The sequence below is a fragment of the Sitophilus oryzae genome, unplaced genomic scaffold (genome assembly GCF_002938485.1).
Source record: "Sitophilus oryzae breed Bouriz unplaced genomic scaffold, Soryzae_2.0 scaffold_1802_pilon_pilon, whole genome shotgun sequence".
Classification (NCBI taxonomy): Eukaryota; Metazoa; Arthropoda; class Insecta; order Coleoptera; family Curculionidae; genus Sitophilus; species Sitophilus oryzae.
Genome location: NW_022146505.1, coordinates 557,739 through 575,507, shown reverse-complemented (window position 1 = coordinate 575,507; position 17,769 = coordinate 557,739). Strand labels below are relative to the sequence as shown.

General features: G+C 33.0%; 1 protein-coding gene across 1 annotated transcript in view; it reads left to right on the top strand.

Annotated features, from left to right (window-relative positions):
- LOC115883054 (cGMP-dependent protein kinase 1-like) overlaps positions 1–17,769 on the top strand; it is a 66,538-nt gene that overhangs the window by 31,364 nt on the left and 17,405 nt on the right. The window contains exon 2 of the mRNA XM_030901329.1: positions 16,944–17,444. Within this exon, the coding sequence (XP_030757189.1) occupies positions 17,002–17,444 (443 nt within the window). The 5' untranslated portion in view covers positions 16,944–17,001. The remainder of the gene's footprint in view (positions 1–16,943; positions 17,445–17,769) is intronic.

The window sequence follows — 17,769 nt, the reverse complement described above, 5'->3', positions numbered from 1 at the left end:
CGTGACATTCAAATTATATCAACAGTTAGTTAATATACAATTTAACTCTAATTTGCATCATCTGGTTAAAACTAACATGTTCTTCCAAACTGGCAATTATTACTAATACCTTTTATACAAAATTAATTTATCTTGCTCTGCTAACTGCCATGACTCAAAGTTTCCAATATTTTTGTAAATAGAATGTTTCACCTCTTGTGTAGATTTACACAAACCTTAAAAATGCATTTTTAGAAAAATAGTAATTAGAAAATAATTACATTTAATATTTTATGCGTATATTGGGCATAAATCACACTATACGTCTAACCAGTAAAAAGACGTAGGAAGAAACATCTTTTGAAGTAAAATATTTATACTTCTAGATACACAGATATCTATTTTTTATGCTACCTACAATTCATTTTTACTATGTCATGTTAAATTGTTTTTTTTTAACAAACAGGAAACAAAAATATCAAGTTACGATACCAATAATGGTACATGGTAACGCCATTTTCTTAAGCTGTGAGTTTAATCAAATATATTTGAGCTGTAGCGTGTTATACTGCCATTTCAATAAAGTTCATCTCGATAATTGTATCGCATTGACCATTAAGGATGCATTCGACACCACACTTGTTCTTATTATCACCCAGATCCACCGATATATACACGATTTAAGCCTTGTGAAATTACATATATGGTCACGAAAGAATACTTTTTGTATTTAGTACTCTCTTTATTTTGATAACTTTACAATACTCGTATATTGGGACTATAGAACTGTTGTAGCTCCATCTTGAGCTAATCAGTATATACTATTATTATTTTTTTTCAGAATGATTTTTTTAAGAATTACATCGAAGAATCTTGACTACAACTGTAGTGATTCATACCAGGCACCCTCTTCTGGCTGTCTGTGGTTATGTATCGCGTCTTAGCTTAACCGCCTGGACCAAGAGGAGACAACTGCACCAAAAACCTGAATCCTATGATGGCAGGACCAGGTTAAAAGGATGCGTGGCCCATACTGGTCTCAACCTTGGAGCACTAGGGGGCAACCCATTGTATCCTCGTCTCCCTACATGCTCTACATGCGGGGCTCTGTAGAAGTGGACCGACTAACCTTTGCAGTGTCATTCATCTCAAAACCAAGGAGGTAATAGAGCAAGAGGGATATATCTATCATTTATTCGGGGCAATACCGGTGTCAGGTTTAAGGAGAGACAAAGTTAAGGAGAGGAAAGAGGCGGAGAAAATGGAGACAGCTCCTCCAGCATTCATCTTACGAGTACCTCAGCTGGAGACAAGCTCCTCGACTGTGTGTCGGAGGGTTAAATTTCTACCGTGGAAGGGTGTATACCCTCGTAGGAGGAAGATGCCCATTCCTCGGAAACAATTATTTGAACGTCTATTCTCAGAAGAGGATGGGAAATACTCTGCTCCGCCTGCAACAGGAATATCCCCATGTATGATGAGTTATAGACTGTATGATGAGCTATAACTCAAGAAAGGGGGACACAATAGAGCTTTAAGGTCGCGGTGATTACTTATTATTCGAGATATCATCTAAAAAATAAAATGGGTAATTAGAAGCGATAGATGACGCTATTAAGAAAGTGTATCGGAAACAAAATACATTATATGCGAAAGATAAACCTTCAAAATAAATTAAATATGGAATTAGTTTTATAAAATTATACACTTATATCCTCTGACACAGTGGCAAAGTACTTAATAACTTCTTAACATTATCTGGATGTTCACACTACCAAATGTCTAACGTAACTAATTAACAAATTTATGACATCCCCCATGTCATAAATATACTGTAATAATGTATATTATGCATATTTAATATCTGGTAATTAAATGTGAAATAAAAATTCATAAATATTATGAAACTAGCAAGTCTCGTTAGCAATTTATGACTTGTTTAAACACGCGTTAGTATAGCGATATCGTAAATTTCGTAAGTTTATTATGTTTAAATAATAAACCTAAGAAAATGGCAAGGAATGTTTGATATTAAATAAATACCATTATATCTAACTGATTATATTACCCTATATTTAATTAAGAAAACATATGCATGGATATAAAGATATTGCAACTGTAACAGAATCCATAAAATTTATTAAACAACATATCTTATGTTAAATTATTTATTTTCTTTGAATTTTTGCGTTTTTGCAAAAACAACTAGAAGGAAATTCGTCTATTTTTAGACATATTTACGGTTGGAAAAACAGTAGATGAAAATAGAGGCGTGCAAGTTGGAAAACATATCAAGAGTCTTTCGTACATATGTGATTAAATATAACGGATGTATATGCTGAAGGATTTAAGTGCGTACAAGATAGATATTTTTTATTCTGATTGCTCGTTGATTATACTAAAAATTTTAAATACTATAAATTTTGTTTGCGTAAAGTTCAAAATAGAATTCGATTGAAAACTTGGTTCAACAAACAGAATCGCAAGACGATTTAAAATTATATCACTAATAGTTATTGTTGAAAAGTGATAAACGAATTTTATTATTTTTTTATATCTTCTTTTTACTAAACGAAATATATAAACAAAAATATGCTGGGAATAACCAAGAAAAATTTGAGATTCAAGAAACCCCTCCTTATTGAACCTCTACACCCCACAGTCAATCTGTTTGCCAAAAATCAGCTTTAAACGTCAAGCAGTTTAAGCAGAATCGTGATTACTCAATGGTCATATCTTATGAAACACCCTATATAATTTTATAAAAATCTTAAAATATGTAAAACAACAAAATAAAATATACGTGTTTAAGAGTTTTTCCGAAAAACTCACCGGTATTTAAATAAAAAATATTTTAATATTTTAGGGATAGTTTCACCCCCTTAGAATTCAAGTTTCGAAAAATCCCTTCTTATCGAATCTCTAGACCCTAAAGTCAATCTGTTTTCCAAAAATCAGCTTTTTACGTCAAGCGCTTTAAGCAGGATCGTGATTAATCAATGACCAGATTTTTCGAAACACCCTGTATACATTTTTAAAAAATCTTAAAATATGTAAAAAAACAAAATAAAATATACGTGTTTAAGCGTTTTTTCGGAAACTTAACCGTTTTTTAAATAAAAAATATTGTAATATTTGAGAGGTGATTTCACCCTCTTGGAACTGGAATTTCGAAAAATCTCTTCTTATCGAACCTCTACACCCTAGAATCAACCTGTATGCAAAAATCGAGCTTCTTACGTTTAGTGGTTTGAGCAGGATCGTGATTAATCAGTATGTCAGTCACTTAAGGATTTTATATATTAGTATAGTTTCTTATTAATATTCAAATTTAAATGGTTTATTACTTTTTACTTCTAACAACGGAAATAAAAGTTTTCTTGCATCTTCAACATTTGAATAAAAGAAAATAAACATAAGTATGTTTTCTTATTTCCTTATAAGACTTATACAATGTACTTCTACGGACTGTAAATACGCAACAAAGCAGGAAAATATTCTTTAGCAGATTTAATCGCACGATTTTTATGAAGGCATCACACGGCATATCGTGTAGCCCATTACCCATGCATACGTCGAACTGACGACCAATAAAATCAAAGAAATGACAGGTTTGTCGATGAATTATTTATCTGGTATTCGTGCGGATCTTTTGTGTTCGATGCGGTTGGCGAGACTGACTTAATACTGGGCGATTAACATATGATTTACATGCGATTAGAGAGTAACAAATTAAAAGACGTTATTGTTCTATTGAGAGATCTTTGAGCCTAATCGACTTAAGTAAGTTGATTTGAATATGATATCTTGTTTCGGAGGATTGTTGAATTGTGGGCGTTGAAGTTCTTAGAAAATTCACCTAAACTCCAATTTACAAAAAAAAATATTAATCAATTTCAATTCTTTCAAAACGTTCCTATACTGCAGAAAAATGCTTTTTTGTTTTTCCTTTGTTAGTTGTTAAATATATATTATCATCATCATCATTTTCAGTTTATTCAACCATTTTCAATTATGCTGTAGCCTCTCTCACATATTTATATATTCTCTCTGTAGTTTGTATCTATTGTTGGCTATGCGGGCCCAAGTTCCTGCTAATTTCCTAATAACATTGTCCCATCTCAGGTTCGGTCTTCTTCTGGGTTGCCTAATGTACCATGCTGTAATTTTTGTGGTCCATCTGTTGTCCGTTCTTCTTGCCAGGTGTCCTGCCCATTGGCATTTGAGGAATTTGACTCTGTGGATGACATCTATTACTTGGGTCTTTTTTCGTATCTACTCTATTCTTGTACGGCCTCTCTTGGTTATTCCTAGCACATTTTGTTCTATTGAGCGTTGTGCGACTTGCAGTTTCCTTATGATGTCCGTTTTAAGCGTCCAGGTTTCGTATGCATAGATCATAACTAGTAGTGCACATTGATCGAACGTTTTATTTTTTAGATAGAGTGGCATTTTAGATTTAAATATGATTGCGTTTCTTCCATAAGTACTCTATGCCAACTTAATTCTTCTGTTGATTTCTAATAGTAGAGATCCCGAGCTGTGTATTAGTTGTCCCAAATATATATATTATTCTACTATTTCCATTGTTGTGTTATTTATTAGAATGTATTTTCTTTCCGCTGGTTAACAAACCAGTACATACATTACCATACATTAATACATTAACCAACAACAGTACATACATTACTTTAGTTTATGCTAAATTTATTTTGAGACCTACTTTTTTGATGGTATTTAGTTCATTAATTTGAGCTTGTAGTTCTTCAGGGGTATTGGCAATTAGGACTATGTTATCAGCGAATCTTAGATTGTTAAGGTATTCTCCATCTATTTTTAATCCTTTGTTGATCAAGTCCATTTGACGGAAGATTTCTTCTAGTGTTGCTGTAAACAGCTTTGGGGATATCGCGTCTCCTTGTCTTACTTTTTTGTTTTATATATCAACCCCAAAATATCTATTATATCCCTTTATTAATATAAAGGGCGAATCTTAAATAAGTGCAAATATTTTAAGGGTAGTATATTTTGACCGCAGAAACACGATTATGAGGGTTTTTTTCGCGAAAAAAAAATTGAAAATGTGAAATTTTTTTTGGTTTTTAGTTCAAAAATATAATTTCTTGATAATATGACAAAATAGGAAATAAATTAAATTTACAAGAAAGCAAATCCAGAAAAGATCCAATGGCAATTTAAGCAAAAATATTTTTTTTTTTTTGGAAAATTTCACAACAAAGTAAAATATCTGCGTTATTTTGGACTTATTTGAAAAACGGCAAAGAGAAAATATGTTTCTTTTATCGAGATCTACCAGCTCTAAAATATTTGCACTTATTTAAGACTCACCCTGTATACATATCACTTATATCAGATAACGTGTTATCTGTGATATAAGTGACCATTAACAAATTTCAATTAATGCTTATAAATTCAATTGTAGCAAAATTAGCGGCATATGTATTGAGTTAATTCACAATAATGGCAACTCAAAACGGATGTGATAATTGTGTACAGAAACCATCAACCGTATTAATTTAAATGCCGCTTGCCTGAGTTATTCTGTGTACGAATTATATTAAACAATTCCTTTGTTTTGACAAGGATTTGTAAAAATGGGTATATAAAGAGCAGGAACAATGACTAAATAATAAATACATTACGTAAGAAAATATACTCTTGGAAATTTTAAGTTCTTGAACCTTAAATTAATTTTCTTGGGACATTTAGGTTCCGAAAACACTTAGATTAGTTTTCATCTTGTTTAAAAAACTTTATTTTGTCTATAGACAAACGTTATACGTTTCTGCACACAATATTTATTTGTTTTTTATAATAATTTTCAATATTTATTTATTTATACGTTTCTGCACACATCAGTGTTATATATCATAAAAGAATTTACAAAAATTTTTATTCAAAAACCGACAATCTATCACAGCACAATGACATGATTTTCACTAAAGTTTTTCGAACAATGTAAATTTGTGCAAGAAAACGAGAAATACAACACATTTTGTTTTAAATATCATTTTTAAACAGCATATTTCCTCGTAATGTTGGTAAATTTTACACTTACCAACATTACTTGCCCGTGGCTGTATCGTACTCCTACAGGATGATAATAAGCAAATTAATTTAAAAAGAAAATATACTGTTATAAGATTAGAAAATAAATTAATTATCTTAGAAGTTAATATTCTTTAAGTCAATAAGGGCAACAACGGCCCAGCTACGTCGAAACACCGGTTCCCATTAGAACCCCGAAGTTAAGCGACGTAATGCGATACTAGTGGATGGACGGGTTACCGGTTCGAAACTCTGTATCGTGCTGTTGTCCAATAAAGGCAAAAGTGTAAAATCTATTGACACACACTGTTCATTAACGCCGGTTCGAGGCCGGATCGGATATACAGGGTGGTCCGAATTGTATTACGGAAACTTCGGCGGCATATTCTGGAGATAAAAATAAGTAAAAAGGTTCGTAAAAATATATGTTCTAAAATGCTTAGTTTCAGAGATACAGTGTGTAGAAGTTTCATTTTTATTTCGATTTTTTCTAAATAATTTCTGAAGTAACGTCATAATTTGGATGAAAATTGGTATCTGGGAGTTTTTTGACATCAGAAATTTGATTTTCAAGTCAATATGACTCCTACTAGTAGAGGGCGCCACCTACATGTGTTTTAACTGTTTTGAAGCATAATAACTTTTTGTCCGTACCTGTATAAAACTACCGAGTAAAAAAATATACTCTGTGACTTTCTACGTAAAAAATATCTCTTTATAAAAATCGCTACGAGCAACCGTTCTTAAGATATTTAGAATGGAAATAGTCAATACATGCCATTATTGACGAAGAATAAACACGTTGAGTAGATAGTTATTTCACTGAAATAATAAATTTGGGAAATTTTTATTTTTTTTAAATTAATCATAAATTTATCTGCAAAAAATGATGATAAAACAGTTTCTGTTGAATTTTTGGTACAAAACATTTCAAATTCATGATTTCAGTCTAATAACTATTTAGCCAACATGTTTAATTTATGTCAATGATGACAGGTATTGATAATTTCGATTCCAAATATCTCGAAACCCATTACTCGTAGCGATTTTTACCAAGAGACCTTTTTTCAAGAAACCTTTTTCACGTATAAAAAACCTCGTAAATGTATATTTTTTTACTGAGTAGTTCTATACAGGTACGGAAGAAAAGTTATTACTCTTCAAACCAGTTAAAAAATATGTAGATGGCGCCCTCGACTACTAGGAGTCATATTGACATCAAAATCAAATTTCTCATGTCAAAAAACTCCCAGACACCAATTTTAATCCAAATATTGACGTTACTTCAGGAATTATTTGGAAAAAATCGAAATAAAAATGAAACTTCTACACCCTGTATCTCCGAAACTAATCATTTTAGGACATAATTTTTACTTTTTTTTTATCTGTAAAATAGGCTGCCGAAGTTTCCGGAATACAGTTCGGACCACCCTGTATATCTCGTGAGTAAGAGTTGATTTAGACACTTGCCAAGTCGGTAGGCCATTGACCATGATATGGTCGAGGACAGCGGTTCGGATTCCGCGTAAAAAAAGTAGGCCCCGTCCAGATTAGCCCTGGCAGCAAAAAGAAGACGTTAACTGAAATCTTTACTTTACTTTTTTAAGTCAATAATTGTTATAAGTTATTTTTCAGCATAAATAGAAATAAATCTGATGTATTAATCTATACATTAGGCTGCAAATTGATCTAATATAAACAAATTAGATACCATAATTCCTATTTCACAGCCAATAAAGACCGTGGACGGCAGAAATGCAACAATCGGCTCATGTGATTTATTTAACGCTCAATAAACGTCACCAGTAAATTGTTTAAGACTGAGGTCGATAATGGATCGCGTATCACGTTCGCATTTAACAGCTCATTAGCTCGAATCCATCGAGCTACCGGTTAATGTTCCATACAAATTGACCATGTTTACAACGACGAACCATATTCGTACACCGAAAAAAAAACTGGAGCTCATTATGTGTTAACCGCTAATTGGATAACCTCGGATATACGGTTACAATAAAATTAAAACAAAAAAAGTAGGAAGAAAACAGTAAGTAAATAAAACTCTAAGAAATTATAAATTCATAGAAATATGGTTTGAAAACGTGAACTAAAAAGTAAAAAGCTTACATTATTTTGGCACTCTGGCTAACAGTTTGATTTTTCCAAACCACTATCTTAAACCTTTCATTAAAATCCGAATTGTGGCCGGCCGTAGCTCCAGCGTTAGTGTGTCGATCTGCGGAGTCGAAGGTACTGGGTTCGATCCCCAGCCAGTACGGTCGCTTTATTTATTTAAATAAAGATATTTATTTATCTAAATAGAGCGACCAACGAGCCGCCACCTCAAGGAAGGCAATGGCAAACCACCTTGAGTATATTTGCCTTGTACAGCCTCTCAAATAGTGCCGTTCGGATTCGGCAATAAACTGTAGGTCCCGTGTACTGGTGAAACACTGATGACACACATCACAAGTACCTGCGAGAGGTAGCCGACGCTCTATATAGAGTATGGCACTGTAAGAAGAAGAAGAAAAACGGAATACACCTGTAGATTGGGGTGTGGAGGCTTGTGTAACAGCATTATAGAATAGCCCCCATAGATAATTGCCAGAAGATGTGTCATGTATAACATCAAATTATATCTAAATTTGAATTAAAATAATCGTAATATTGTACTGCTAACAGGAACAAATGTGTAGGCATTTTTTTATAAGAATTAGATTAGTAGAAGGAAGATTAAAATTGATTTCCAAATTTTTGAAACGGACAACATACATACGTATGTTGCAAGTTACGAATAAAGTTAACATGGAGTACTTATGGAAGAAACCCAGTCATACTCAAATCTGGAATGCCACTTTATCTAAAAAAGAAAACATTCGACCAATGTGTACTACCAGTCATGACCTCTGCATGCGAAACCTGAACATTTAAAACGGACAACATAAGGAAACTGCAGGTCGCACAACGCTCAATGAAACTAAATATGCTGAAAATAACCTAGAGAGACCGTAAAAGAATGGAGTGAATACGACAAAAGACCCAGGTAATAGATGTCATCCATAGTTATCCCTGCTAATTTGCCCGGCTTGGGCCCGCATAGTCAACAATATACAACAATGGGTTCAAATACAAAGAGAGTATCTAAATATATGATGAAAGCTACACCATAATTGAAAATGGTTAAATAAGCTGAAAATGATGATCCTGATCCGACTATGAGGAATAGATTTTTGGAATGAATAGAATCAGTGAAAAGACTTTTCTTCTATTATTTTTCTCAATAAAAAGGCAATAAATTTGGGCTTCCCGTCTTCAACTTATTGAAGTATCTCTACTGGGTGCAAAAGATCTAAGTATTCTGATTTAGTGAGATTCAGTTATTAACATAATTTCTGATTTTGACTTCTGATAACCGGTTGGATATATTCCTCCTAAAACGTTAAGTATTTTTCTTGTTTAGGCAATATGTTCATTTCTATTCTCTTCATATTGCCACAGAGTATAAAGCTTCTCCAAAAAGTTTCTATATCGTGCTCCATGCATAGCCTAAGTCGCAGGGCCAACGGTGCTACTGTTTTGTGACAAAAGTTGCAAATTGGTTGAACTTGCAACTATTTTACAACTTCGGTAACATATAGAAGTGTAAAGCCATACACGAAGCGATTCGAATGGAACTAGTTTGCAATCAGTCAAAAATCTGTTGTTCGCGACCATTTTCCGCGATGGCAGTTCCGTTGCAATTTTAAAGTTGCCCGTATTCAAGTGATTTCCACGTGGTTATTTTATATATTTCAAAATGGAAGTGAACATACAATGTGTCGGAGAGGTTGAGAAATACGATGAACTCTATAATTATTTTCTTTCTGTGGTACTCCAAAAACTACGTGATAGAGAAAGCATCTATGAGTCCTGCGTTGTCTGCGGTATTTATGATAATGAATGAGGATGATGATAATTAATCATCATCTGATTCTCAATATTCGGAATTTGACATTGCATTTTTTAATTGATCTGCTACACCAACTGATTGAAACTGATTTAGAATGAGTTGCATGCGTGTGCGTCCAGCAGTTTTATTTTAGTTGGAAACTGATTGTAGGGGGAGTAAACTAATTTGCAACTTTTTTCTCAAAGTAACAAGCCTAAAATTACAAGTTTCAAACTTTAAATTTTAACATTAAAAAAAATTTAGTAAATACAGAAAAAAAGTAAATACCTTCCAATTGGATCCAATATAGAAAATCTTATTTTCGACAATAATATGGAATTTAATGCATGTGAAGATTACAGGTACCTGGATTCGATATTTACAGGAGATGGAACGGACAATAGAGAAATTAACAACAGAGTAATACAGGCACGAAAAGTTATCAGATGCATAAATGGCATTCTATGGAGCACTGAAATTACAAAGAACAAGAAATATAATATATATACAAGACACTAGTTAAAAGTATATTACTCTATGGATGTGAAACATGGGCGACTCACTGAAAGGAATAAAAGGAAATTAGAGACAACAGAAATGGACGCGATTAGAAGAGCAATGAGAATTTCACGGAAAGATAAAACCAGAAATGAAGACATTAGACGACAGATGGGAATAGATGGAACAATAGTGAATGATATAGGACAAAAACAATTAATGCACAATGAAGGAATTCCAAAATAAGTATTTTATTGGATACCATCTGGTAAACAAAAGAGAGGACGTCCCAAGAAAACATGGATGGAAGGAATAAGAAAATCGATGAGCGAGAAAAATCTGGCCGAAGATCAATGGGAAAATCGCACAGGGTGGAAGTTAGGCATCGGAAAACGTCGTAGGACGCTCTGACCCGAATATATATATAAAAAAACATTTTTACAGGTTTGTACTGGATAAACGTCCCTCAAACCTTGCCGGACACAAACTGATAAAAATCGCCATTCAAAAATGACGTCTCATATAAAAAACATGTTTTACGTAGTTTCCGAAAAAGATAAACGCTATTATCAGCGACATATACCGTTGTAATGACTATGGCGGCCGTAAGGGAGCGCCTCCGCGACATTTTTATGACGCCATACTGTCCGCATTAATTGCCGATATTTATGAGCGCAAACGTTGTCGGTAATTGGCCAAAATCGAAGCGGCTTCTCCTTTTTTTCTTCGCTTGTTTCTTTCGCTTATGCTCGGGGATATTTTCAAGTCGAGCAGCTCGCGGTGGGTGTGGCCGGCATTGAGCAACGCCGCGTTTTAATGGCTTTATTATGCGTTATAGTGCAGCTCTGTTTGGACTGGAAAATTGGAAAAATAAACCTGCAGTGATTTTTTTTGCTGAGAAAAAATTTAGCTCGCGTATTACGAGTAGGGAATGCGGATCAAACACTTGAGGTGGAGTTCTTGTTTTTAAAGAGATATGCTCTGTATAAACGACTACACTTATACGCTCATAGGGAATATTAGCCTCTGGTATATACAGGGTGCTACAAATTCGAAGTACGAGCATTGGTATCTCGGAAACCGTAATAGATACGAAGATTGTTAAATTGGGGCTAACCTGCCGCCTTGGAATGTTCACCAAGATGCCATCAAAAAAGTTTTAAAAATTTCAAGGATTGCTGAGTTTTTTGGAACGGATTTTTTTCCTATCATTACTTTTTAGAAAATCAACAAACTAATTGCACATTCTCATAGCCACTTTATCAGAGCTATTTGATAGTATTTTTATATTTTTAAATTAGCTGGTAATTTGTGAGATACAGAAGCCGACTTAATTTTTTTAAATACGGACCTGTATTTTTTATTTCAGTTTTTGAAAGAAATCGATCTCCTGAGTACAATGATATGCTACACTCTGTACTTTTTTTTGCTTTGGGTACCTTAACAAGAACAAAACTATGTATTTAATTATTATTTAAAGTCCGACCCTGATTTTTTAAATTTTTTAATCTGATTATATTCATCACAACAATATTTATAAGATAAGAATCCAAGTTGTAGTAAAGTGAGTTAATTTTTAAGCTAGGCCATTTCGGGTTTGCTACACCCATATTCAAGAGATGTAAGTACCATGAGGTGTTATTTTAATACTACGATTATTTTAATGACATTTCTTAATAGACACCGTAAAAATACAATCTATTTTTAACCATTTCTACATGATTTTTAAACGTTCCATTATTTTCAATTACGTTTTATGGTCTAAATCCTTATGACGGTCATGTGGGCGAAGCAATTAGAAAACGCTGTAACTATCGTATCAGCCACGAGCATCGCTGGAGAAGCTTTCAATTATTAGAATACAATTAACGAATTTAATTTTACCAAACAGTTTGACATGTGGTTCTTGTCTATTTTTAGACCATTATTAAATCATCGCTGGGTTTTTATTTGAGTTAAATTTAACTTTAAATGCGTTCGTCGATTATTAACACAATCAAATTGTTTAAGATATTATGTTAGGTTAGGTTAGGTTAGAGTGTTTGCTGGTACCGTAAAATGGGGGGAATAGAAACATAGTGGTGAAAAGAAACAACATTTCTGAAAAAAATCAAATCACGATTAAAAATATTCAAAGTAAAAAGAGTCGACATATCTAATTTTTCTATCATTGGTAATACACAATAAAATGTAAAAACTATATTTTTATCTGTGGCAGCATTGTTTCTGTCAATCAGCTGATCAATAAATGTGAGATCGATTTATCACCTATTTTGTATGGCGCGAAAACTTAATAAATAAAATATTTATTTTTAAAGTAATACATAAGCTGGTACATGTAAGTTGTTATATTATATGTATTGTTAATTATTGTTAAACCTACTTAAATATGTAATAATTTACTGTTTCTAATCACCTTGTTGGAAATAGAATAGATAAAAACCTTAACATCAATGTGTGTTTCTATTCTCCCGAATAGCAGGTGAATAGAAACACAAATGTTATTTTTATTTAATATTTATATGCATATTTTTCAAAAATCAAATTATATGTATACGCAGAGAACAAACAAAGACCCGTGTTTTAAAATATTCGGGAAAATAATACCACATTTTTATCAACCGGTATATCGCTAATAGCCTACGAAACTGTTTCTATTCACCAGGACATTATACCATAGCCACTGTCTCCCAACAACACCGTATTAGTCGTCCGCCGCATAATTTCAAGAACAGAAGAATTTTTCCAAATTCGACTGTCATGCACAGAGCCGGGCCACCGTGCATCGATATTCATGAAAACATAATTTTGATCACATATGTCTTGAACATTAATACTAGCATAATTCTTGCGGTTTACATATTCATCTCCAAATAGACGCGGCTTTTTAATTTTATCATGCGTACAGTCGATAGCTCCTATTGCAGTCGGATTTTTTTTTTGTTGACCATTTCACTTTGGCTTCCATAACTTCATTTTTGATCGACGGGAACTTAATCCAGTCAGCCGCCTTGTCCACAATGAGACGGAGAGTGGTATCGACAATCCTGGAGACTGTAGACTGTGTACATCCCAGTTCCTCACTTATACCGCTCTGGAAACCCGGATCTGCCATGTACCGTAAAACACTTTCATTTTCTGTACTGGCAAAAGCGCCCCTCACCTGGTTTCCAGATTCTCGCCAATGAAGTAGTCGGCTAACCACTGCACGTTTATTTCGTCGAACCGAAAGAGGGTTTTTCAAGTAAAAGGTAGAAGTAAAAGGTTTTTACTACAATTCGTATTTATAATCTCTACATTTTCCTTGCAAGGAAATGCTTTGGATAAATAAAGTAAAAGGTACAGAGATACAATTATAACTTTAGGAATACTGGTAAATTTCACTCTGCATCCATACTTTAGAATAGGAAGTCGTCGTTTCAGTTGCCCAAATATATGCTCAATCACAACTCGCTCTGATTTAAGCTGATATAAGATAGATTCGCTCTGATATTCCTAGAGGGGGTTGGGATAGGGAGTCATGAGACATGACATTATACCATATCCACTGCCCCCTAGTAGTATAGTGTTTCTTGTCCTGTTCATGACTTCACATACTGCCGAATTCTTCCATATACGAGAATCATAAACTGATCCAGGCGAACTTGCATCTATACTAGTATATAACACAATTCTGGTCGCATGTGGCCTGCACATTAACACTGCTAAAACCTTTTAGATTTATCGTCTCCAAATTCGGCTGGCTTTTCAATATGAATGTGCATGCTGTTAATAACCCCAAGAATTTTTTTAATTCTTGGGGTTATTAACAGCATGGGGTTTAATTCTAATTCTAAAAAATTCTAATAACCCAATGGCTGTTGGGAAATGGAACCTGGTCAACCACTTTTCTTTGGCCTGCATGATTTGATTTTCTGTGTTTGGGAACCGAATCCATTCGTCAGCCTGTTGTACAAGCTGCTCAAGCACCTCATGAAATATTCTAGACACTGTGGGCTGCGTACATCCCAATTCTTCAGCAATTCCGCTCTGAAATCCAATAACGCAGAAATACTTTCATTTTCTGCACAGGTGATAGAGGGCTGCTCCACGTGTTTCAAGATTCGCATCAAGAAAGTGGTCCGCCAACCACACCACATTCTCCTCAAATCTAACTAACGTTTTGAAATCTGATTCACGTGGCGTATGTCTTGGTTTGTAGTATTTTCTTGTATGTAAATGCACCATATTATCCATAACAAACACAACACTGAAACCACACAACCAAAGATTACTAGGTAGATGTTACCTACAAATAGACATTTTTTACATTCCGAGCTGTTTGATAGTTGGCCAACTACTGAAAAGAGTGAGAAAAGTTGTTGTGAACCTAGATTCCTTTTTTTAGAAGTAAAACCTTTATTTTTTAAGCAAATGCTTCTTTTCATAAATACGAAAAACAAAAGACCTTTTACTTTAAAGCAAATCCATGGAAGACTTACCTTTTCCTTCACTTTTCTTTATGCATATACCTTGAAGGAATTGCTTCATTTTTTGAAAGCAGAAGGTACGGCTTCGTTTTTAAAAATACCGCCTAATGCTTCGATTTCTACAAGTAAAAGTAAATGCTCTTCTTTATGAATACGGCCTATTGTCAAACTTCAATACACAATAATTTTAACAGTTTATGATTAATAATTCGAAGAGTTCCAATTTATTTTATGAGTTTCGGGAAAATTTGTACAATTTGTTTTTCTAGTTTCTTAGTCCTAAGCATGTTTGGGTACATTGAAACAAAAAATTATTGCATTTTTTCTAAATTTTCATCGATGTTTCATTAAGTTTCGAGTAAATAACGACTAAAAATCTAGAAAAATGGTATGTAGTACACTATTCGATATTTATGTCTTTCTAGCTGACTGCGCAAACGTTGTTTTGCCATATAACTATTTTTTTCATGGGACTAGTCATTTTTATTTACTGGGCTGAAAAAATTATTGAATTACTAATATCGCTATTAAAAAATAGGAGTTGATGGTAGGATGGTGAAAATTTAGGGTTGTGTGTATTTTTAATGTCACATCATAAAAAAATTAAAATTAAAATATATAACAACCTATTAATAGATAACAACCTATTCTCAGTCCTGCTGAATCTTCATTCAAAACCTCGCAATTAGTGGAATAAATTAGTGGTTTCAATTACACTTTATACTCTTTAGTTTACGATCATTCACACTTTTTAAAAAAACATAATTAAAGTTAATAGAATATCCTAGCCACAGTTTGCTTTAGTCAATTGTATCCAAAGAGATAGCTTAATATTTAGCTTATAAAACAATCAACTTTTGATTTCTATCCACAATTTCTCTTGACGGAAGATAATCAAAGGCCAAAATGACATTTCTCGCAAATTTTTAAGTATAATTAGTTGAAAAGTTAAAAGTTAAAAAAGTAAACTTTTTCTACTAATTGAAAATATCGACCACTAAAGTTGACGTTCTAAATGCTCACATTGAAATTAAAGGAACAAACTTCTACGCTAATTGAAACCACTAATGTATTTCACTAATTGCCAGGTTCTGAATGAAGCTTAGGCAACTAAAACTGTGACACGAGAATTTTATATATTAGATGTATCTTTTTTGTATATAAATCATGTTATTAGGAAGAATATTTGAAGATATCAGAAAAAGTTCAATCCTATAGCTTTCTTCAAAGTAAAAATAATAAACTTAACACTACCATTTAGTTCACGGTTGTATTTTCAATTTTATTATTATGCTTGATATTAGTCTTTATAAAATATTCCACGATCGTTAATGGGAAAATAATGCTTGAAATGCCAAACATAAAATCGAAGGATAAAGCCTTCGTACTTCGCTATTCAATATTATTTATACTGCTTCATGTCTAAGATATATTAATTTAGCAAGTACTCAATATTAACCTAAATAGATATCGCACATTTATTTTTATTGGATTACTTTGTAAGATCTATCTATAGTATATTTCTGTTGCAATTAAATGTTTTTATATTACGCCATTAAATTAAAATATAAAACTAATTTATATCTAATATAACAGTTGCTGCCAATATATACCTATACTCTCCAAAATATAAGGGCATATACTTTGTTTTGAATTTTAACATTACTAAAATAGAGCAAAAATACTAAAATTCTAAGTATTTCACACAAAATATCCATAATCTCTTCGTCTATGACTTTCTAGTTTTTAACGCTAATTTTATTGACATTATGCTGATGGGTGATGTTACCAGATTTTCAAACCTACCCACTGTAATATAAGAAAATAATAAGACAATTAAAAATTAAGGGTATCAACAATTATCGTTATCAAAAATTTAGTCATTTAACAAAAAATCGAGATAAAAGTTTAGTATGTGGTGTATCAGTGATTAAGTAACAATGAACTGAAAAACGTCTACTTTTAACATTAGCTTATGTTTATTTATTTAATTCTAGTTCTAAATTAACTCAAAAGTGTGCTTGTGTCGAACCATGAACATTGTTTACAACTAAAATGAGCTGCTACGGTTTTGTAACTAAATTAGTGCATCGATCAAAGAAAATGTCACCCCGCGAAGTGGAAATCATCCAAAACTATAAACTACTACTTGAAGAAAAGTGCAAAGAACTCTCTAAAAAAGATAGTATCATCGAACAACTTGAAAGAAAACTCGAAGATAAAGAACTTTTAATTAAATACCTTCAAAATGAAATAGATAAATTTAGGCAGGTCGTTAGACCAATCACTCAGAAAATCATAACTAAGCAATTATCGCTGGGTGATGATATTTGGCCTAACAATAACAACAGTACCGGAAGTGAGAAGAATGAACTTCACATAGAAGTACCTCCAGTGCAAACTCAAGAAGCCAGAATTAAGAGGGAAGGTATCAGTGCTGAGCCAGTGAATATCAGCAAGAGTGATCTGCAAATAAAGAAAATACCCAAAACAATACGGTGAGTCTGAAAATTATGTTATGTTACCATTGCAATTATTTTTATGCTTTACTATAAACTGACTAGCGTTATTCTGTACTTAAACTGCCGTTAAACGGTAGCTTACTAAAATGCCGTTAATAGGTATGACGTCGTTAATGTCCATTGGCGTAACAACAGGGGTGCCCGGGGGTGCCGGGCCCTTTCAGGTACTGCTGGACACCCCCCAGAGAAATCCTGAATTATGACTCTTGGCTACGTGTTAATTTTTATTTGCTCGTGATGCAGTAAAATGACGTTTTCTAGTTTTGTTTAGTTAATATTATTTTGTTTAGTTAGGTTAGGT